The sequence below is a fragment of the Martes martes genome (genome assembly GCF_963455335.1).
Source record: "Martes martes genome assembly, chromosome: 5".
Lineage (NCBI taxonomy): Eukaryota > Metazoa > Chordata > Mammalia > Carnivora > Mustelidae > Martes > Martes martes.
Genome location: NC_137892.1, coordinates 80,136,472 through 80,159,613, shown reverse-complemented (window position 1 = coordinate 80,159,613; position 23,142 = coordinate 80,136,472). Strand labels below are relative to the sequence as shown.

Below are 23,142 nucleotides of genomic sequence, written 5' to 3'. Positions count from 1 at the left end.
ACAAAGAATATGACAAGCCCAATGGTTTCACTGGTGAATTCTATCAACATTCAAAGAAGGAATAACAGTACTCATATACAAATTTTTTGGTGTTTTAGAAAGTAGAGAAGAGAATACTTCTCAACACATTTTATGAGGTCAACATAAGCCTAACACCAAAACCCTAAAACAAAACTACAAATAAACCATGAGGCTAAAAAGTTAAAACACACTTCAAAATAAATGTAAGACAACAAAAGCATATAAAAACCTATAGGGTATAACCAAAGTATTACTCATAAAGACTTTAAGGATGGTGCAAGATTTGACAATGTGTCATTGTAATTCATTACATTAATAGAAGAACAGAGAAAAATGGCAAAGAAAAGCATGTGATATTCACCATTTAAAATTATGACAAAAATTCTTGACCAACCAAAACTAGAGAACTTTTTAAACTCAGAAGAATACCTACCAGAAAATTATAGTAAATATTAAACTTGATGGCAAAACCTTAGAAATAAACAGAATAATAAAGTAGAATTATAGACTAATATGGGAAGACTCCAAAATATATTTTTGAATTAAAGAAGTTACAGGTATTTACAGTAGTTTAAAAACACTCCACATATTTCTATGATTTTCTGTAGGAATATACACAGGTATACAAATACACAGAAATATGACTTACAGAAAACACATCAGCCTGATAACTTCTGAAGAGACCAGGTGAGGACCAGGACTGGCCTAAGTACAAGTCACAGAGTCTGATTAAAGGAGATTTTAGCTTTATCTACCATGTTTCTATTTGTTACCAGGAGAAAGCTGTTTTTATAAATAGCTTAGGTAACTAAAAAGTAACTTTAATACCATAAATTTAAATTCAGTATAGTACTGGAAGTCCTACCCAAAGCAATTAGAAAAGAAACAAATAAAGACATCCAAATTGAAAAAGAAGTAAAACTCACTATTTGCACATTACATGATATTATATACAGATAATACATCTAGAAAACCCTAAAGACTCTACCAAAAAACTGTTAGAACTAATAAATTCAGTAATGTTATAGGGTTATGAAATCAGTATACAAAATCTGTTGTGTCTATACCCTAATGAGCTATCAGAGAGAGAAATTAAAACAATATCCTTTACAATTGCATCAAAAAGAATAAAATACAGGGGCACCTGGGTAGCTCAGTTGGTTAAGTGTAAGACTCTTGATTTTGGCTCAGGTCATAATCTTTGCATCATGAGATGGAGCCCCACATTGGGCTCCATGCTGGTGGTCATGGAGCCCGCTTAAGATTCTCTGTCCCTCTCCCCCACCACACACACACAAAAAATCTCTCTCTCTCTCTCCTTCCCTCTACCCCGCCCCCTACCTCCCTCGGTGAGGGGGGGGAGGGGGAGAATAAAATACACAGAAATAAATTTAACCCAGGAGGTGAAAGATCTGTACCCTGAAAATTGTAAGGCATTAACGAAAGAAAATGAAATAGACACAAATAAATGGAAATATATTCCATGTTCATGGACTGGAAGAACTAATACTGTTAAAATGTCCATCTACTCAAAGCAATCCACAAATTCAATGCAATTCCTTGAAATTTCAATGACATTTTTCACAGAACTAGAACAAGTAATCCTAAAATTCATATAGAATCACAAAAGACCCCAAACAGTCAAAACAATCTCACAAAGATGAGCAAATGTAGAGGGATCATGCTCCTTGATTTCAAAGTCTAATACAAGGCTACAGTAACCAAATAATACAGTGTTAGCATAAAAAAAGACAGATAAATGTAAGAGAATACAGAGTCCAGAAATAAACCTATATTTACATGGTCAAATAATTTATGACAAAGAAGCCAAGAATATACAATGGGGAAAAGATAGTCTCTTCAACAAATGGTGGTAGAAAAGTGGGCAGCCTCATGCAAAAGAATGAAACTGCACTACTACCTTACACCATACACAAAAATGAACTCAAAATGACTTGAAGACTTGGATTTAAGGACTGACACCATAAAACTCTTACACAGTAAGGAAAATATAAGCAGTAAGCTCCTGGACATCAGTCTTAACAATAACTGTTTTTGGCTGTTTTTTTTTAATCTAACACCAAAAGCAAAGACAACAGAAGAAAATGAGTAAGTGGGACTACATCAAAGTAAAAAGCCTCTGCACAGCAAATGAAACCATCAACAAAATGAAAAAGCAACCTATGGAATGGGAGAAGACATCTGCAAATCATACATCTGATAAAGGGTTAATATCCAAAATATATAAAGAAATCCTACAACAGAAAAAAAAAATCCAATTTAAAAAATTGGCAGAAGACCCAAGCAGATTTTTTTTTCCTGAAGAAGATATACATATGGCCAACAGACACAGAAAAGATGCTCAACACTACTAATCTTCAGGGAAATAAAAACCAAAGCTACAATGAAATATCACCTCACACCTGTTAGAATGGCTATTCTGAAAAAGGCAAGAAATAACAAGTGTTGGCTGGGATGTAGAGAAAAGGAAATCCTCATGCACTGTTGGTAGGAATGCAAATCAGTGCAGCTATTATGCAAAACAGTATGGAAGTTCCTCAAAAAATTAAAAATAGGGACACCTGGGTGGCTCAGTCAGTTAAGCATTTGTCTTTCGCTCAGGTCATGATCCCAGGGTGCTGGGATCGAGTTTCCCAGTGGGAAGTCTACTTCTCCCTCAGCCGGTCACTCCCCCTACTTGTGCACTCTCTTGCTCTCTCTTTCTATCTCTGACAAATAAAGTCTTTTCTAAAAAATTAAAAATAGACCTACCATAAGATCCAGCAATTCTACAGCTGGGTATTTACCCAAAGAAAATGAAAACACTTAACTAGAAATGATATATGCACCCCTATGTTCACTCTAACATTATTTACAACAGCCATGACATGGAAACCACTGAAGTGTCCATCAATGGATGAAGAAATCATGGTATGTATATGTGTGTATATATGTATATGTGCACACACACTCACACACACACACAGACACATACAATGGAACATTATCAGCCCTTAAAAAGGAAACCTTGCCATTTGGGACAACAAAGATGAACCCTGAGGGTATCATGCTAAGGGAAAGAAGACAGAGAAAGGCCAATAACATATGATTTCGTTTATATGTGAAATCTAAAAAAAAAACAAAATAAAACAAGCTCAGAGACAACAGACTGATGGTTGCCAGAGGTTGCCAGGGGTTGGAGGGTAGGGGGTCATTACAAGAGAAGTAAGATCTGGGGATGTAATGTACAGTGTGGTGACTATAGGTAACAATACTGTATATTTGACAGTTGCTAAGAGAGTAGATCTTAAAAGTCCTCATCACAAGAAAAAAATCATAACATGTATGATGACCAATGTTAAATAGACTTATTGTGGTGGTCATTTTGCAATATATACAAACATGGAATCATTATGTTGCACATGTGAAACTAATGTTATAAATCATTATACATCAATCAATCAATAATAAATAGAGTCTATGCAAAATGGTCCCCTTAACTGGATGGACAACAAAGATGATTACACTACATGATAAAAATTTTTAAAACACTGGAAATATATACAAAATTTTTTCTTGAAAAGTATATTATTATAAGTAAATATACTACTAGTTCTTTTCGCTTCCTTTTAAGTTTAGAGACCATAAAATCACTTTCTTTGAAGGCCATTTATTAATACAACCTGGAACTGAATTGACCCCATTTAGCAAATCAGGTAAATCCGCAGGATGCCAATTTACCAAACACAACACCTGAGCCTCTAGAGTTTGCCAACATTCTGTATTATATCAGAGTGAAATGGAGACTTTGGCAGATATTCTTTCTCTCCTTGTGTTTGAACAAATTAGTCCTAAAGCCACCTGCCTTTACCTGAATTTTCACTAGGTCTCATGCGTTCTATTTAGACTTTTGCTTAGGATTTCGCTTTCATTCTCCGCCAAAGAAGAGGAGAGCAGTTTCCGCCTAAGGAAAAGGCACCAACACATTTAATTTTTAATAAATTCTTGGGGATCTGAAGATAGTTGCGAGATTCTTGAAGTTAGCCTCCACTGGAACTAAGCGTGAGCCAAACTTGTCCCAGGTGGGTGTGTGTGCGTGTGGGTGTGTGTAAATACACGAGCGAATGGAGAAAGTTAAGGGGGAGAGAGGGCTTCCCTCAGCTCTACGCACCTCTGATTCAGCCAGTGGGGACAATAAAGGAGAGGCACAGACAACACCAGCAACAGGATCCAAAGGAGTACCAGGGCCACAAAGCTCGGAACTGAAGGCGGAGACAGAGAAGGGGCGGGACGGCGTGGCTCCCGCTCCTCCCCGAGCCGGGGCGGGCCCGAGACCGCGACCCACCTCTCCGCGCTGCCCTCGTCACAGCGCCTCGGGACAGCCATGCCGGGTCGCTTCCTGCGGGGTCTGTGGCAGCGATGGCGCCGTTACAAGTACCGCTTCGTTCCTTGGATCGCGCTGAACCTAAACCACAACCCGAGGTGAGAGGGCGAGACCGGCAGACCAGGGGCGCCTTCGTTCAGCACCGCGACGCCACCCGAGCCGCTGGACCCGAGGCCGGTGAGCCTTACATGGGCGGTGCCTCCGGCGGACGGAGTCTCAGGCGGGCGGAGCTTAAGCCGGCCCCGGGACCCGAAGCTGGTGGAACCCGAAGAGGGCGGGGCCCGAAGAGAGCGAGGCCGAGGCTGGTGGAGTCCGGAGGGGAGCTGGGATACTGACCCGGGCGGGGAGCCTGTGATGGGTGAGGCCTGTGGCCTAATCTCCCATGGTGCCCCACGCTGCCAGGTCTGCAAGGCGGGCGTTGCCCACGTGCAGAGGCGCGTGTTCTCCCCGGCTTCTGTCCCGGCAGAGAGACTTTTGAAAAAGAACGAAGCTCTTACAGCCAGAGGGTGTGTGGTCTTCTCTCCGCCAAGGCATAGTTAGGAGCTTGAAAATCCTTTAAAAAGCCAAATCGAGGTTTATTTTCACAGCTCCATAGTTTACCTGGTGAAAACAGCCCAGCTTGCCCGTGAGGATAGCAGCTTGGACTGACGCGTAAAAACGAGCAAAATGCCACTAAAAGCACATTGGAGTCTTGGGTTTAAATTAGTTCATGCCTGAGACGGGGATCTAACTGAGACGGTGGCTGTGGAGTGAGTGTCATTGCGGGCTCTAGTAAGTGGCGTGCTAGTGATCTGGAAGCAGTTCAGTAATGCTCACTTAAATGGGGCACACTAGCTCCACTGAAAGCCGGTTAATAACCAAAGAGCCTTTCCAAAGTTTCTGTCGGCGAATACGTGAATTCAGGGCCATCCTTACTATAGAACTGTGAAGCGGGAATTGCTTTTTGTTAAGAAGTAAAAAGAATACCATTATGCAAATAAAAATGATGCAGCCATTGAAGAAGTCAGTACTCCCAGGAAAGAATGTGACAGTGTATAATGTTAAACTTGTCTTTAAAATTACACGCCTACAAAAAGAGCCATTGCAATATGTGGATTCTTATGTGATGTTCACATAATGGCTATGTGTGGTGAAAAAAAGAACTAGCTCTTTTCAGCTTCTGGCTCTCCCACTTAACAGCTTTTAGGATGTTGGGCAAATTCCACAGCATCTTCAAGCCTCAGTTTCCCCATCTGCAAAAAAGAGATCATGAATGTAAGGGTCCAACAGCATTTGGTACAGTTAGAGCCTTCACAAATACTAGCTATTGTTAACTTGGGTAGGTATTGTCCGGAGCTAGGTCACTAAAACTACCCCTAAACAACTCTTCCCTGAACGTCTCAGTTTTATGCTGTTCAGACACATGAGAATAATCACCATGAAGGCCAGTGACTCAGAAGGCATGAAGTGTGGCTTTTGTCAGTTGAAGGGTAGTGAACAGAAATTTTTCCCATTTTCAGGACCCTCCGATATGTTCCAGAGGAATCCAAAGACAAAGTTATCTCAGATGAAGATGTCCTAGGAACATTACTGAAAGTTTTCCAGGCTCTATTCATAAATGATTTCAATAAGCAATCAGATATCTTGACTATGCTTCCAGAAACTGTTAAATCAAAATACCACAACCTACTGTCAGTTCAACATCCAAGGGTGAAACTGCTTGAATACAGACATCAACAGCAAAATACCTTTAAACCAGAAGAAATTCTTTATAAGACATTGGGTTTCAGTGTTGCCCGAGCAACTAGCTCACTGATATCTGCTGGAAAAGGTGTCTTCGTTACCAGAGGATTGGTACCAAAAGGCGCGGTTGTATCTATGTATCCTGGTAATCACACAATTAGTGCTTTGCCAAGAGTTTCCTATTTACCCATTAATATAAGTTCAAGTAAATACATAGTACTGTAATCCTTCCAGTTAAGGGGTTAAATTGAAAACTCAAATTTCCACAGAGTCTTAATTTCTGATTTAGAAATTAACCATAAATTATTTTATGTGTTAGAAAACATCCTTGGGGGACGCCTGGGTGGCTCAGTTGGTTAAGCCGTTGCCTTTGGCTCAGGTCATGATCCCAGGATCCTGGGATCGAGTCCCATGTGGGGCTCCTTGCTCATCGGGGAGCCTGCTTCTCTCTCTGCCTCTGCCTGCTTGTGCTTTCTCTCTCTCTCTCTCTCTGACAAATAAATAAATATATAAAATCTTTAAAAAAAAAAAAAAAAGAAAACATCCTTGGGACGCCTGGGTGGCTCAGTGGGTTAAAGCCTCTGCCTTCGGCTCAGGTCATGATCCCAGGGTCCTGGGATTGAGCCCCACATCGGGCTCTCTGCTCGGCGGGGAGCCTGCTTCCTCCTCTCTCTCCCTCTGCCTGCCTCTCTGCCTACTTGTAATCTCTGTCTGTCAAATAAATAAATAAAATCTTTAAAAAAAAAAAAGAAAAGAAAACATCCTTGAGTATTTCTTTTCTTTTTTTTTTTTTTAAGATTTTAGTTATTTATTTGAGAGAGAGAGAGAATGAGAGAGAGAAAGCATGAGAAGAGAGAAGTCAGCGGGAGAAGAGGCTCCCAGGGAGCCTGCATGTGGGACTCGATCCCGGGACTCCAGGATCATGACCTGAGCCAAAGGCAGTTGCTTAACCAACTGAGCCACCCAGGCGCCCGAGTATTTCTTTTCTTTTAAGGAAATTTTTGTAGTTAATGTTTAAATGTGGAATATTTAAATGTGGGATACAGTATAGCCTACTTTGATAAGATGAATTACTTAGAAAGCACTAGAGAATAAGTCAGTTGGCTTACATAATTGGTAACTAAAGGTAAAAATAGTATGGGTTAAAACAGGAAAGATAGATTTTAAACCCATAAATCATTGAATAAAGACCTTCCTGCCATTTCTACACTTGGAAAGTAAAGCAGCTGCTTTGCAAAAAGACCATTGACTAGAATGCTCAGGAGAGTATGTTATTTGTTGAATTAAAATAATATAATTTGGTGTGGTACAAAATATGTGTGAATGCTTAAGTAGACCTATGTTTTCAAAAAGGCATTCTACTATTTTCTGATTTTATATCCTTAAGCAAGAAAGTTGGTTTCCTCCTACACAACTAACCTAACTCTGTAAAGACTAAATAGAACAAGTCAGCAACAAATGAATACTAAAACAAATTTAATAAAGTAGCATGCCTGGAACATAGGACAGGCCCAGTAAATATTTTGTCCTTTCCTCCATTGCCAATGAAAGGAGAAACAACCTGAATGTCAGACTCATTCTTTCCCATTTTTTCTGCATTATTAAATCAGTTTTTAACAAAATACATTTCTTAAAAGACTTTTTAATAGATGTCAAATCACAGCCTACTTTAAAAAGCCAAAACAAAGCAAACCCACGACTTTGCAAAACTGAACCTCAGATGTGGTGTTCACATTTTAATCAACCAGAATAGTCACATTTTATTTGGCTGTGTGAACAAATTGGTCCTCTGCTCCGCTTACTATTGAGCACTCTTCCAAGGAGGAAAGTAACCAAAGAGAATGTGATCGTCTAGACTGGAGATAAAATATTTGAAAAAGAATAGATAAATTAAGACAATTTCTTTCATGTTTTACTTATGTTTCCAGATGTTTATGATATTTACATGTTGTTATGTCTTTATCTTGTTGTATAATAGGTACAGTATATCAGAAGTATGAGCCAATCTTTTTCCAGTCCATTGGAAATCCATTTATTTTTAGATGCCTGGATGGGGTACTCATTGATGGAAATGACAAAGGAATATCAAAAGTTGTATATAGGTAAGTTGGTACCCATGTTCAAACTTAATATTGGACCACCACAAAATGATTATGACCACTAGCCTTTTTACTTTAAATAAAAATCTGTTTAAGCAGCTGCTAAGTAGCCACTCAGTTGCCCTATTGACTAGATAAAACTTTTTTAAGGAAAAAAAACTTTTTTAAGAGAACCTGGACTTGTTCAGTTTTAGGGTTACTTTTATACTTTTGGATTTTATTGTAAGATATAAAAGAACAATCCCTTAGCTAATTTTTTCACCTGTTTCAGATCTTGTAATGGGAGAGATCGACTTGGTCCTTTCAAAATGAGTGATAGTACATGGCTAACATCAGAAATTTGTAATCCACTGGCTGTAGGACAGTATGTCAACAATTGTTCAAATGGTAAGTTGGCATCGTGGGTCTGTGAGACAAGATATAAATACAGCAGTGGTAATTTTCCTCCTTTGCCCTATGACTGAGTGCCAGAGGCAGTTATATTTAACATCTCAGCTATTCAAAGCCCATTGGTAAACTATAACATTCTGGTGGCAAATATCGAAGAATCTGGGGAAGTAATGATATACATTAATTGAATAATTTATTGTTTTTTTCTGGTTTTGCAATAAATATAGGCAATTGATAACTGCTCTTTTGATCATCATTATTGTAGCATTTTTTTTAATAGTTCACTTAGAAATCATTCTTTCAGTGCCTCGGTAGAGCCTGGTAGGTTGAACTAGACTGGTATCCCTTTCTGTTGCTATGTGCATGAGTCACTTACCTTCCCATAGGGCTTGACTTCCCCAAAAGTTCCAGCGTATTTAGCATAGGTTTTGGTATTATGGAGATGTGAACTTGAAACCTGACTCTTCTACTTAACCTTTAACCTTTCTGAGCCTCTGTAAGTAATAGGGGTGCCTGCGTGGTTCAGTCCCTTGAATGTGTGACTCCTGATTTCAGCTCAGGTCATGATCTCAGGGTTGTGATATCAAGCCCCAAGTCAAGCCCCCAGTCGGTCTCTGAGCTAGGCAGGCAGTCTGCTTGAGATTCTCTCCCTCTGTCCCTCCCCCCATTCACACGTGTGCACTCTCTCTCTAAAATAAAATAAATTCTTCAAAAAGTAAATAATAAATATATATATATGTACATACATATATATGTACATATATATATGTGTATGTATATATAATCTAGTAATGCATGGAACATAATAGTGATTATTTGAGCATGTTCTTATAATTTGGAAAACCACACATCAAGTGTCATAATTCAGTACTGTTTTTCATGACCTTATAAAATGGCTGCTGATAAATATTATATACTTGTTCCTAGACAGAGGAGCTAATGTCTGCTATCAAGAATTTGATGTGCCTGCAGTCTTCCCTATAGAGCTGAAGCAATATCTTCCAAACATTGCCTATAGCTGTGACAAACAAAGGTTAGTTTTTTTTTTTCCTCTCTCCTGTCTTATGCTATACTTAAAAAACATATGTTTTCTATGGCGCCTGGGTGGCTCAGTTGGCTACTGACTCTTGGTTTTGACTCAGGTCATGATCTCAGGGTCCTGGGATGAAGCCCTGCATGGGGCTCCACACTTGGCTGCTCAGCGAGGAGTCTCCTTGTCTTTCTCCCTACCCCTCTGCTCTTCCCCTAGCTCACATGTAACCCCCCCCCCAAATAAATGAATAAATAAACTTCAAAAAAATTTTTTTTCCAAGAAAAAGCTATATAGAATTAGGGGAAATTTTTTTAGTGAAAAATTATGACTTAAATTTTGATTTTTCATCATACCTGAATGTGTTAATGTAATGTACACTTATTTGAAATTTAAAATTTTCCATTAACCTAGCTCATTCTGCTTCTTTAAGAGATTTTATTTATTTATTTGACAGAGATCACAAGTAGGCAGAGAAGCAGGCAGCGAGAGAGGGGGAAGCAGACTCCCCACCAAGCAGGGAGCCCGATGTGGGGCTCAATCCCAGGACCCTGGGACCATGAGCTGAGCAGAAGTCAGAGGTTTAACCCACTGAGCCACCCAGGCGCCCCTCATTCTGCTTCTTATTACCCATTTTTATTCTGTGTGGTACTTTAAAAGTATTAACCTTAAAATTTTTTTCAAGTGATTCTGTTATTTTTCTCCTTACAAATTCTTCAAATACATTTTTTACTTTAATCATTTTAAGGATCATGTTCTTCATCTCACTTGAGAGTACCCAGTTGAAGAAAAAAGCCAAATTACACTATTAATTCTTTTGCCCATTTCTCTATTAGGTTTGGAAACTTAACAATGAAAAAAAGATAAATATTCAGAAGATACATATTTGTAATATAAGGTTTATTTTCTATTCATGAAGTGGAAAGTCTGCTGAAAGAATTCAAGTAACAATTTCTACATATAAGTAATTCTGTAGAGTTTTTTATCAGCGATGCTATAGGAAGATGTAATCATTATATTATAACAGTGAGCTGCCAAACTCTTGTATGGACCCCATTAAATTGTCCTTTTAAGATGAATGAGATTTAAAACTTAGACTATTTTCTTTACTTAAAACTCAATAACTTCTCTGTCTCTATTCATGTGTGTTTGTATAGCTAACAGTTTGAGTATTTTAGCCATATACAGTGGAGTACAATGTCATTACTGTTCAACAAGTACAGGGGCGCCTGGGTGGCTCAGTGGGTTGAGCTGCTGCCTTCGGCTCAGGTCATGGTCTCAGGTCCTGGGATCGAGCCCCGCATCGGGCTCTTTGCTCGGCAGGAAGTCTGCTTCTCTCTCTCTCTCTCTCTCTCTCTCTGCCTGCCTCTCTGCCTACTTGTGATCTTTCTCTGTCAAATAAATAAGTAAAATACTTAAAAAAAAAAAAAAACAAGTACAGGAAATGTTAACTGAGTAGGAACATTGAAGGTTACATATGTCTTGTGGTATCCATAAAAGTATTTTTTTTAATTCTGGTTATTATTATTATTATTATTATTATTATTTTTGAGAGGGAGAGAGATAGAGGAAGGGGAGAGGGAGAGAGATAGAGGAAGGAGAGAGGGAGAGAGAGAATCCTAAGCAGACTCCATGCTCAGCACAGAGCCCAACACAGGGCTCCAACTGACAACCCTGAGATTAACACCTGAGCAGAAATCAAGAGTCAGACATTTAACCACCTGAGCCACCCAGGTGCCTCAAAATTCCAATTAATTTTAAGTAATGTTTCCAGCTTTGCAGAATACAAAGATAAAAATTAATTTTAAAATGTTAAACTACAATAAATGTCATTTTAAATTTTTTGTGATTACCAGTTTTGGGAGCCTAACACAAAAACAACATATTGGTGGTCTTTTTAAATGCTAAGGAATAGACATAGGTACTTAAACTCCATCAGAGAAAATAAGTAAATAAATAAGTTTTTAAATAAGTAAATAAGATAATAACGCCATCAGGGATAAGAGCTTTTTCCTCATGGAAGTCAAATAACTAAGACAATAGTAAGAAATTTGAGTAAAATTATAAGATCTATAATGGTTATATTAAAAATATGAGCTTGGATCTGTTAATACTTATGACTTTTGTGTATTTTTCTTTTTGTTTTCAGCCCACTTCGATGTGTCATTCTTGTAGCACTAAGGGACATCAAACAAGGAGAAGAGCTTTTTTCAAACTACTATACAATTGTCAGCTAACTAAGAGCTAGAAATAAGGTTTTCTACCCAGCTATTGAGTTCACTCTAAATGTTTTTTGCTCGTCGTATCTCTGACTTAACCTATAGAACAAATATTTTAAGGCCTAATTGGAGGGTATTTTTGTTTTTATGATAAAAGCTATGTTCTTCATTGCAATTTCAAATTTGGAATACAATTCCAATTTTAATTGGCTTTCCCTTAAATATACAGTAGCTTATTAAGTTAAAACCTACTGTCTGAACTTAAAATTCAAATTTTCTTGTATTTTGTATATCTCTGTGGTGCTTTATAAAATTCCAGCCAAGCTGTAATTTTCATTTCTTACACTGTTGATGTGTACAAACTTGTGTAAAAACTTATTTTTATGTAATAAACTAAAGCAAAAAATGTGTTGTCATGAATTTTGTGTGTGTGTATATGTGTGTGTGTGATTTAAGGATTGTTTTAGCTAGGTAAGGGGGAATTGGAATTGGAATTTACTCTTATTTGCATGTTCACACACATACACGAAGTTTAAAAGAGTGAGAAAGATGGTTTTAGCATAGAAATACAGTTAAAAGATAGTGGTGGTGGGAGGGACACCTATTCCCATTCTCTTATTTCAGTGGGGAGTGCTGACATTAGTGATGCTCCCGGCCTCTCTCTCCGTCTGTTGTAGAAAGAGTGATTTTATGAGATTCTCTTTGGAGAACTAGGCACCCATGGCCCAGACCCCTCTAGTTCCTTCTCTGTGGGCTCTCTGCCTAGCCAGTGACGAGGGAGTCTATCCAAAGGTAGAGTATTAGTGAGCTGACCTGCCCACAGCTCTGAAGCCACCTTCTCCAGTGAGTTTCACTCGTGATACTTACTTTGATCTGCATTGACCTGACTCCTGCATCTAATTCTCAGTTCCAAACATGGATGAAGAGGATGTTTTTTATTGGACTCCTTGATTTCTAACATGGAACCTGTATAACCATATTCTAACCACCTAAACTGCTACATCAACAGCTTTTCTCCCTTCATTTATTGTAATTTCAATAGTCTCCTAATTGCCTTCCCTGTTTCCACTCTTGCTGCCTTTACAGAATGGATCACCAAGAAAGGTTCTTATAAATATAACTCCCATCTTGACCAGCCTCTGCTCAAAACTCTCTGATTACTCCTCATATAGTGGAAGAAATGTCCAAGTGCTTCACATATATGACATAGCCACTCAATACCTCTTACCTCATCTCCTGCTCATTCTACCCTAGGCACATCTGTCTCCTCACCACTCCTGAAACTTGCTGGGCACACTTGCACTTCCAACTTCTAGTTTTCTGTGCCTGCAAAGGTCTTCCCTCAGAGAGTCACCTTGCCCAACCAGCCTACTGAAATTTACAGTCCCTAGCTGCCAGCCCTGAAAATTCCCATTACGCTTTCCTTCTTTTTCTCTATTAGATTTATCTCATGTAGATAGTAAATGTATATTTGTGACAGCATCCGATTCCTTTTCTCAGCCTCATTTGTCCTTTATTTGTGTCACCAAGATGCTGGGAAAACAGGGAGACTAATTTTACTTAAAAAAAAAAAAAAAGAAAGAGCCTATCTACTTGACCACTTGACCAAGAAGATCCTGTTACACAGACCCTTAAGTAAAATACAGAAATACTAACTCCTGGGGCTCCTGGGTGGCTCAAGTCAGTTGAGCAGCTGCCTTTGGCTCAGGTCATGACCCCAGGGTCCTGGGATCAAGCCCCACATTGGGCTCCCTGCTCGGTGGGGAGCTTGCTTTGCCCTCTCCTTCTGCCTGCCACGCTGTCTACTTGTACTCTCTGTCAAATAAATAAGTAAAATCTTAGAAAAAGAAAGAAATACTAACTCCTGTGGACGTATCTGGGGGGCTAAAGTATTTAGGAGTGAACTCTTACAACGTAAATTTAAAACTACTTCAGAAGGAAAAGAAAGGTATGTGATATAGAAAAAATCAAATATGATAAAATGTCAATTGCTCAATCTGGATTTGTCTTTATTCTGTTCTTTTAGCTTTTGTCTTAAGTTTTTTTCTTTTAAAGCTAGGGGCAAAGTCACCATTAGCTGAAGGGTAGACGATGTCATCAAGCTTTTAGGAAATGTCTACTACATGAAGGGCTCTGGGGGAGTCAGGATAAAATATGGTTTCTGCTCATAAAGTGCTCATGGTGGAGTATAAAGCTTGCCTCGTATAATAATTTGGTCTGCACTGGAGGAGTGAAAAAAATTTTTAATGTAACAGGCATTTTAAAACAGAAACATCTATTTTTCTCACCGAAATAATTGTTTAGACTTATAAATGGCTGGTTTCATTTCTGACATACTTCTGAAATGCTTTTATGAGTTCTAACATTTCATGAGTTCTATGAAACAACTTCATGGAAATAGAGGCTTTACCTCCGTATAACTGCCTCATCAAAACCGAGTTACCCAACAGCTGTGTCTCTCTCTAAAGTGCATGTCAACTGGTGTATTAAACCTAGAACACATGAGCACTCCTGATCTAGAATCACAAATTCAGTGCCCCTGTGCCCAGTTTTGTCAGAAAATCCCCACAGACACAGAAAGAGAGGAAAAGCATTAGAGAACACTTACTGGATGGGAAGTGGTAAATAGTCCTCCTAGGGATGAAGACAAAGTGTATATAGTGAAATATCCAACTTACAGATTCTTTGAGAAGTCAGAGAAGCAGTAAGCTCAAAGCCTATCATTGATGGAAATTATGGCCAACAAGGATAAGGTCTACAAGTCAGGAGAAATTCTCCTCCAAGACTCTCCTCCCTCCCCTAAAAGCCTGAAGTACTCTGTAGCTCTCACATGGTATGCAGGATTCGAAACACTGGTGTTCGGCCCCACCTGAAGGCACTTCTGTCTATGTGTTCCCCCCAGAGGCCCGCACATTTAAGTTTCTGTGGTGTCTGTGCTTGGAGGAATGCGGTTTTAGACATGTAATCAAAGCAAAGGAGTCAGAGTATGTGCTTTCATTTTATCCTCTTCGTGTCCTTGTACAAAATTTGAGCCTGTGTGCAATCTGATCACTGCATATTAAGAATGGACTAGATTCTCTCTCCCTTTTCCTCTGACCCCCCCCCCAAATCTCTAATAAATCTTAAAAAAAAAAGAATGGACTACATAAAGCTCCACTCGAGCAAATGAAATATGGGGACAAACTTGTGAAATTAGACTAAGACGAGATCATCAGCTTGAAAAGATGAAGGTTTAAAATATTTCTAGGGGTGCCTGGGTGGCTCAGTGGGTTAAGGCCTCTGCCTTCGGCTTGGGTCATGATCCCGGGGTCCTGGGATCGAGCCCCACATCGGGCTCTCTGCTCGGCAGGGAGCCTGCTTCCCCCTCTCTCTCTGCCTGCCTCTCTGCATACTTGTGATCTCTGTCAAATAAATAAAAAAATCCTTTAAAAAAATATTTCTAGAGTCTACTAAACTATAAAGACGAGTTTACCATAAATATATTGTCAAGTAATAACATCTGATCAAATTTCAGATACCATGTCTTCCTAAAAGACAAAGTTACCTAGAAGAGTGTTTGAAACATAACAGACATTCAGTAAATATCTCCTGAATTAAACTAGAAGTGTAATAAGCCTCACTTTGGGACGGCTGGTTTAGTATAAATGAAAATCTGTTATAGAGGATTTAAAGAAAACTTATTTTATCTACTAACTTTGTCACATACTTGTTTACAACAGCAAAATCCCAGCTGAAAAGTGGTTAAGTTTCCACCCATGTGTTATAGCTTAAGATTTATTAAATAAGTATCTACGTGCAGCAAATACTCACACGAACCAAGAAAAAAAAAAGATTTCCAGATTTTTATTTCTGGAACTGTACACCAGGTATTAAAGTACAACAAATACAAAATAATGCTCAAAAAAATCAGTGTTTATGTACAAATATTAAAATCAATGCAACAATAGCAACTTCCTCTTGAACATCTGTTACTAAAACTTGTTGTGATTGTCACTAATTAATCTCATACTCACAGGGTACTTATTTCAAACTGGGACAATTGGAATCACTGGTCATCTAAGAGGAATTTTAATATCTACCTAACAATAAAACTAATAGTTTCCTCCTTTTAGTGAAAAAATTAAGAACTTTTTAAAAAACATAGTAATGTCAATATTTTTATAAATTATTTCAATTTCCATTTGTAGACAATGTGCTTTGAAACTCTGGGCAAACAATCTCCTTGGTGGTCAGGTTTATTCATTAGTTTACATTCAAAGTTGAAATATTCACTAGAGACTTTGGTTAAATTAAATAATATCACTATGCTCTATTAGATCTGAAGTTCTCAAATATTTATGACCCTCAATTTTAAAAATTAAAAAGGAAACAATTGCACAATTCTTTGACCTAATTGTACACACTTTAGTATTGTTTAAACAGTATTCTACATCCTTCAAGTAAATTCAGCAGTTGACCATGACAAGAGGAAAACTAAACACTTAAAAAGCTAGCATGGAAAAGATGAAGTACGACTAACAAAAGTAAAGTATTGCTATAATCACAGCACCAGTTACACTTCTAAATGAATCCAGGTCCTCTTCAAATTCCCTGTACATAAAAGATACATCAGCCAACAACGCAACAGCTCACCATGGATTTTTGGTTTGTTCATAAGAAAATAATGTGGCAAAAGGAAAAAAGAATTTATCACAGTTTGTTATAAGAATTGTGCTTAACACTTGATAATAAAGGCATTATTATTTCTTCATAAAATTGCAAATCAGTAATTTTCATGCTCTCAAACGCAATTCTTCTAATAAACGGTAACAAATTCTCTGTTAAAATGCTTAACTGGAGGGGGAAAAAAACCAGTAAACCCAGCATTCAAAAGAAAATTCAATAAATAGCTATTTTACATGGATAAAGTCATAGTGGTACAATTTATGAATGTCACAACAAGCATGCACAAAAATGGTATTATACATGGCAGAAGCAGTCAGAAAATATTGAATTAGATCTAAAAAGATATGAAGAATTTACATATATATATACAAAAATCTTGCAAATTATTGCCTCATTTTAACAAGGAATTAAAAGTAAACGTTACCAGCTAGTTAGCGCTCTCTGAGAGGCTAAAATCAGATTGACATTTAAAAATCTACTAAACTAGCTGGAATTTATTTTTCTCTCATATCATTTACTGGATTTTGGTCAAAAATCTTTATTTAAATAACTAAAGTGTCCATTCAACTTGCTGATAATCAAAACTTTAGATAAGAAACACTGTTTCCATCTTATATCAAGATCCCAGCAATGCATAGATAAACTGAATATGTTACTTCATCAGCTACTGAGAATGGGCATGTTCATTTAAGTGCAACTGGTATTAGCATTCAGTCATCTTTGTGTAAGTTACTTTATACAAACCAGCCACTGTAAACCCAGAGTAAAAATCAAAGTTAAAACAATGGAAGATTATGGCCAGTATCTTACTAAATTATAAAAGGTATACTGATTTTTAACAGAAGAAATAAGGTTCAAAGTTTAGCACAACACCACAGCAATAAGAAGCTGATAACTTGGATAAAAATATCTGAAAGCAACACAGAGCCCAGGCTACCCATTATTTACCGTGTGCATACAGGAATGCTAGACTTTAGATGTATAAATTAGAGACTGATTTTAAGTTATTAATTTAACTACTTTTGTCCACTGTGCTAAACTAAATTTTATAGTAAATATGCTACTGCGTAAACACTTCAAAGCAATCTTCATTAAAATGCTGCAAAGAAAAATAAGAATACACATCATCCAAAACTAAGGATGTCATTGCAGTTCACAGTTTGTATAATAAATACCCTCCCTTTCCATCACTATTAAGGTCACTACAACCTATCTACTCCTCAGCACAACCTTGAAGCGACTTAATCTTACAAATATGAGCAATGCAGCCAAATATTAAAGGTTTTTGCAAAGCAAGACAACTAGTAGAATCTGGAAATTAAGACGGTGCGCAAAAAAAAAAAATAAGCAAAATTCTGTCTTAACTGAACTATAAAAGCAAAGCTTATTACACCCTAATACTGTATTACATACACATTGTTTGAATTCACCTTTTAACTTAGAGATGCATATCTATAGAGCAAAAATGGCCAAAGTTTAGGACAATGGCTTCTCATTCACAATGTCTGCAATAAAAATAAAAGTCTGAGATGCATCTGAACGTCTATCACTTTTGAAACTTAAAGTGGTAAAGTACCATGCTATTGCAGATAGAAACTCACATTTTTCTCACCAACTGTTCAAGCTAAACAAAAAAGTTTAAATATACTTCAAGGTTCTACTGCATGAAGTGTAAAATCTAGAAGTCCCTCCCAAATATTAACACTTTGAACTGCAGTGCTACAAACAACTTAAGAAGTGTCCCAAAACGTAAATCATTGAGTGGCAACATCCTAGACTTTGTAGACTGTGTCCTGCAAGTCAGTTGCCTCAGGATAAACTAATTATCAATGACCAGTATGATTTTTACAATTATAATCTTGACAATGGTGGACAAAACCCCATCTGAATACCACATCTTTAAATGCCAAATTTTTAGCCAATAAATGAAGGTACACAGAACTCTTCCCACAGTAAAATGACTGATTCTGTGTAAGGTAGCCTTGGTCTAGAATTTTGAAACAGGATCCAAGCAAGCGTCTTCATAATTTGCACGCAGTTCCTCGTGCTGGCTTCCATAAAGATGGACTTGCTGTTTTGTAAACTGAAGTGCTCTAGTTGAATAACATGAGAGAAGTTTCCATTTTAAAAAAATCCTTGCATGTTTGTGCAGTTTAAAGAAACCTACCCCTGCTTTTATTTAATTAAGAAAATAAAACCAAAAAATGCTACATTGAGCAGGGATTGGGATCGGTACCTGTAAACATTGTTATTCCACTGCATCCATTATGGCAAAAGGAATTTACACGAAAAGAAGCCACTCCATTCAGTTCAGAACATCTGTGCTGGTTTTGAGCTGGTGGCCTCCGTCTACAGGTTTTAAAACTGGGAGTGAGGGCAGTGGGGAACTGAAAAGAATAGAAAAAGAAGGGAGTGGAGAAGAGGTACTGGGGGATGAGGAAGAGATAAGCAGAGCTTAAAGCTGCACCACAGAGTTCAATCTTAGTTCCCAACTCTGCTGATCATAGTTCATTTCCACATTTATGGATTGAAAAATGAAAATACTCTTGATAAATCAAGATATAGTTCTATACATACTGACATCACTGATGTCATACTGAAAAATGTTCAAACTTCCAGTGAAAGACTAAGCAAACCTGATCCTTTCCTCAAGTTTACTGGTACTGCACACCCACTGTTTCTGGGCCCCTCACTCCTGTCACTCAGAGTGAAGGGCGGCATGCTGATGCAGAGCATGGGCACTGATGAAACCATTGGTCTCACTGGCAGACAGACTGCCAAAGTCAGCCACGGAGACGGCCATTTTGGCACTGGTGATGTGATGTGTGTGATTTTCAAAGTCCACACCCAAATTATTTACAGAAACCTCATTCATAAAGGATTCAGGAACAGCAATGCCCATTTTCAATCTCTTTGCTGGTCTTTCTGACTCTTCACTGCACATGTTCATGGGGTTTAGCTCCGAGTGATAAAATCCAGTCTCAAATAAATTAAAACAATCACTTTCCCCATTGCTCGGCAGGGTGAGTAACTCCTCCGTTACGACAGGCACATGATTGACTTGTCCACGGGGTGTGTTGCCCAGTGGAGGAAAGCTATCATCCAAACAATTCACATCCGTGGGGTTGCAGACCGTTGCCACACTGTTGGTCAGGGCTAAAAAGAAATGGAAAATGGTTTAAGTAAGTCCCATGTCCTGAAACGAAGATGACCTAATTTTGCGCTAAGCTAACGAACACAAAAAGATACTCATTTTACCTGTCAAGTCACTGGCAGTGAAAGAGTTGAGAATGTTCAGCTGTTGATCAGGAAGAGGCTCAGGTCGATTAGAAGTTAAGGCTGAAGAATTTACTGTCGAACCCAGAGCTTCTGTTTCATCTACTAAACGATCCATATAGTCCCTGAAAAACATACCCCAGTAACTTCAAGACTGCCTATCACAGTTAAAAACAGAAGTCTCTAAAATCAACCCCATAGTACTTACGTAACTCCAGGGTGATGGTTATATCGCTTCTTTCCAAATCTTGTCTGTTGAGCAAAGTAATCATAACGTTCAGATTTCTTCCACATATAGTAGAATGCTACACATTCAGCAACTGTTCTAGTTCTCACCTAACAAAAAAAAGTTAAAATTTTTAAACAGAAACCAACAGACTCAACCCATTTTTCAGTAACATCTTTTTTTAAAGAGTTTATTTATTTATTTGACAGAGAAAGACAGAGAGCACGCAGCTGCACAAGCAGGGGGAGAGCAGAGGTAGCGGGAGAAGCAGACTCCCCATTGAGCAGAGAGCACAACTCGGGCTTGATTCTAGGACCCTGGGATCATGACCTGAGTCACCCAGACGCCCCACCATGTTTGTTTTTTTACAACACTGTAACTTCAATCTATGGGTCTTATTTTCTATCCTCCCTATTATAAATTCTGAACATTTTACTAGTAAAATGTTGTTACGTTTAAACTATTTAATAATAAGGATACCTTCAAAAGCTCAAAGTTTGTTATTTAAATCAGAATGTATTCATTGATAAAATAAATGTGTATCCAGGAATGATTTTACACGTTTCCTGAAAATCTTAAAACAATGGCAACCTTTACTTTCTCCGCACTGAACTCTCACTGTGATTCTGACTGAAGCCAACAGTCCTTCCTAACCCTGAGGGGTCCATGAATGATATTCACTGGCATCCATTAAATTCCAAAATAATATGCAGCTGTACTTTTCTGGGGAGAAGAGCTGCAGCATCATCAGATTATCAAAGGGTTCCATAATGCAAAAGAGACACAGAACCCTTAGGAAAGGGAGTAGCACTCAACTGCATCTGCGATTTAAGATGATCCGCTAGCTAACGGCAGGGTTTTTTCCTTCAACATGGGTTTGGTTCATAGCTCCAAGAGAGTTTGGTAAAAACAACAACAATAAAAAAATATGAGCCTTGCCAACTTGGCCCCACATCCAGACTGGGGCTGGTCAAACTATATACAGCTACAGGTATGAGTTCAGGCATACAGACAAAATTCTGTATCCTTATCTAATAAGCACTTTCTCTATTACTTAATCAGCATCAACTAAAGAAGTTTCAGAGTCTCTATCCTGATTAGTGAGCATGATATAATAAGTTCATAACATAAGGAACAAGCTTTTTAAGCAAAGAAATAAAGTACATATTTCAATAAACATCATTCACTTTAAGTTTCTGTGGTGAACATAGGCTTTCTGGGGACAGAGACCTTTCCTGTCTTACTCACTGATGTATCTCTAGCAATTAAAATGCCTGGTAAATGGCAGAACTTAATTATTTATGGAATGAATGGACAGATTTCACTAGTCATTGAAAAACTTTTGTTTTATTTTGACTTAAAAAACCAAGACTTCTTGAAAAAAAAATTTTTAAGATTTTATTTATTTATTTGACAGAGATCACAAATAGGCAGAGAGGCAGGCAGAGAGAGAGAAGGAAGAAGGCTCCCTGCTGTGCAGAGAGGCCGATGCAGGGCTCGATCTCAGGACCCTGGGATCATGACCTGAGCTGAAGGCAGAGGCTTAACCCACTGAGCCACCTAGGTGCCCCCTTGAAAAACGTTTTATCTACTCAGTAAATTAAGTACTTCATCTTTAAGAAAACATTAGGTTTTCATACATACAAAAAGGCTCTCAACTATTCAACATCTTACTAGAAGGTCTAGCAAATGCAGTAAAACAAGAAAAAAATAAAAGGTATACGAGCTGAGAAGGAAGAAATAAAACTGTCTCTGTTCACAGATGACATAACTATTTACATAGAAAATTCCAAAGAATCAGCAAAACACTCATGGAACTAATAAATGATTGTAGCTAGGATGCAGGATACAAGGTTAATATCCAAAAATCAACTGCTTGCCTATAAACCAACAATAAACAACGAATATGTGAAATTTAAAAATACAATAGCATTTACATTAGCACCCCAAAAATGAAATAGTTTAGGTACACATCTAACAAACTGCATGCAAGATATTATGTGAGGAAAATTATAAAACCATGATTAAAGAAATTAGAGATCTAAATAAATGGAAAGATATTCCACATCCATGGTAGTAGGAAGACTCATGATTGTTAAGATGTCAGTTCTTCCCAACCTGACCTATAGATTCTGGACAATCCCAACCAAAACCCCAGCAAGTTACTGGGTAAATACTGACAAACTAACTCTAAAGTTTATGTGGAAAGGCAAACAAACAAACAAACAAAAAAAAAAAAAAACCAGAGTGGCCAACACAATATTGAAAGAGAAAAACAAAGTTGGGGAATGACATTACCCAACTTCAAGACTTACTACTATAAAGTTACAGTAGTCAAGACAGTGTGCTACCGGGGCAGGGGTGGGAGGGTGGGGAACAGATACAAATTAACACAAGAGAATGGAAAGCCCAGAAATAGACCCAAAGAAATGCAGTCAACTAACTTTAACAAAGAGTAAAGGCGATGCAATGAAGGATAGTCTTCTAAGCAAATGGTATTAGAACAACTGGACATCCACATGTAAAAACAAAACAAAACAACACGAAAGAAAGAAAGGAAGGAAGGAGGGAAGGAAGAAAGGAAGAAAAGATAAGAAAGAAACTAGACACAGATCTTAACAATTTTCACAAAAATAAACTAAAAATGGAATACAGACATAAATGTGAAACACTAAACTATAAAGCTCCTAGAAGATAACATAAAAGCTAGATGACCTTCGGGATAACAATGACTTTTTAGATGTAATACTAAAAGCATGATCTGTAAAAGAAAATCTGATTAGTTGAAATTCACTAAAATTAAAACCTTCTACTTTGCAAAAGACACTGTTAGGAGAATGAAAAGACAGCCATATACAGGGAGAAAATAATTGCAAAACACATATGTGATAAAGGACTATTATCCAGGGGCGCCTGCGTGGCTCAGTGGGTTAAAGCCTCTGCCTTCGGCTCAGGTCATGATCTCAGGGTCCTGGGATCGAGCCCCACATTGGGCTCTCTGCTTGGCAGGGAGCCTGCTTCCCCCTCTCTCTGCCTGCCTCTCTGCCTACTTGTGATCCTCTCTCTGTGTGTCAAATAAATAAATAAAATCTTTTTTTAAAAAAAGGACT

At 37.9% G+C, this 23,142-nt stretch overlaps 2 protein-coding genes across 3 annotated transcripts in view; one reads left to right on the top strand and one right to left on the bottom strand.

The window, feature by feature from the left end:
* The first annotated feature begins 4,383 nt into the window (after positions 1-4,383).
* SETD9 (SET domain containing 9) lies at positions 4,384-12,285 on the top strand. 2 transcript variants are annotated; one of them, XM_080803799.1, is made up of 6 exons: positions 4,393-4,503; positions 5,905-6,272; positions 8,106-8,229; positions 8,498-8,613; positions 9,544-9,649; positions 11,796-12,285. In XM_080803799.1, the coding sequence occupies exons 1-6, from the start codon at positions 4,406-4,408 to the stop codon at positions 11,881-11,883; spliced, it is 900 nt and encodes a 299-aa protein (XP_080659925.1). In that variant the 5' UTR covers positions 4,393-4,405; the 3' UTR covers positions 11,884-12,285. The 2 variants fall into 2 exon arrangements, with proteins under 2 accessions (XP_080659926.1, XP_080659925.1); XM_080803800.1 differs by lacking the exon at positions 5,905-6,272 and having other exon boundaries at positions 4,384-4,582.
* A 3,406-nt stretch (positions 12,286-15,691) lies between these two features.
* MIER3 (MIER family member 3) overlaps positions 15,692-23,142 on the bottom strand; it is a 33,420-nt gene continuing 25,969 nt past the window's right edge. Inside the window, exons 10-12 of the mRNA XM_080803911.1 lie at positions 20,015-20,142; positions 19,789-19,931; positions 15,692-19,686 (exon numbers count right to left, since the gene is read on the bottom strand). Coding sequence (XP_080660037.1) covers positions 19,229-19,686; positions 19,789-19,931; positions 20,015-20,142 — 729 coding nt within the window. The 3' untranslated portion in view covers positions 15,692-19,228. The remainder of the gene's footprint in view (positions 19,687-19,788; positions 19,932-20,014; positions 20,143-23,142) is intronic.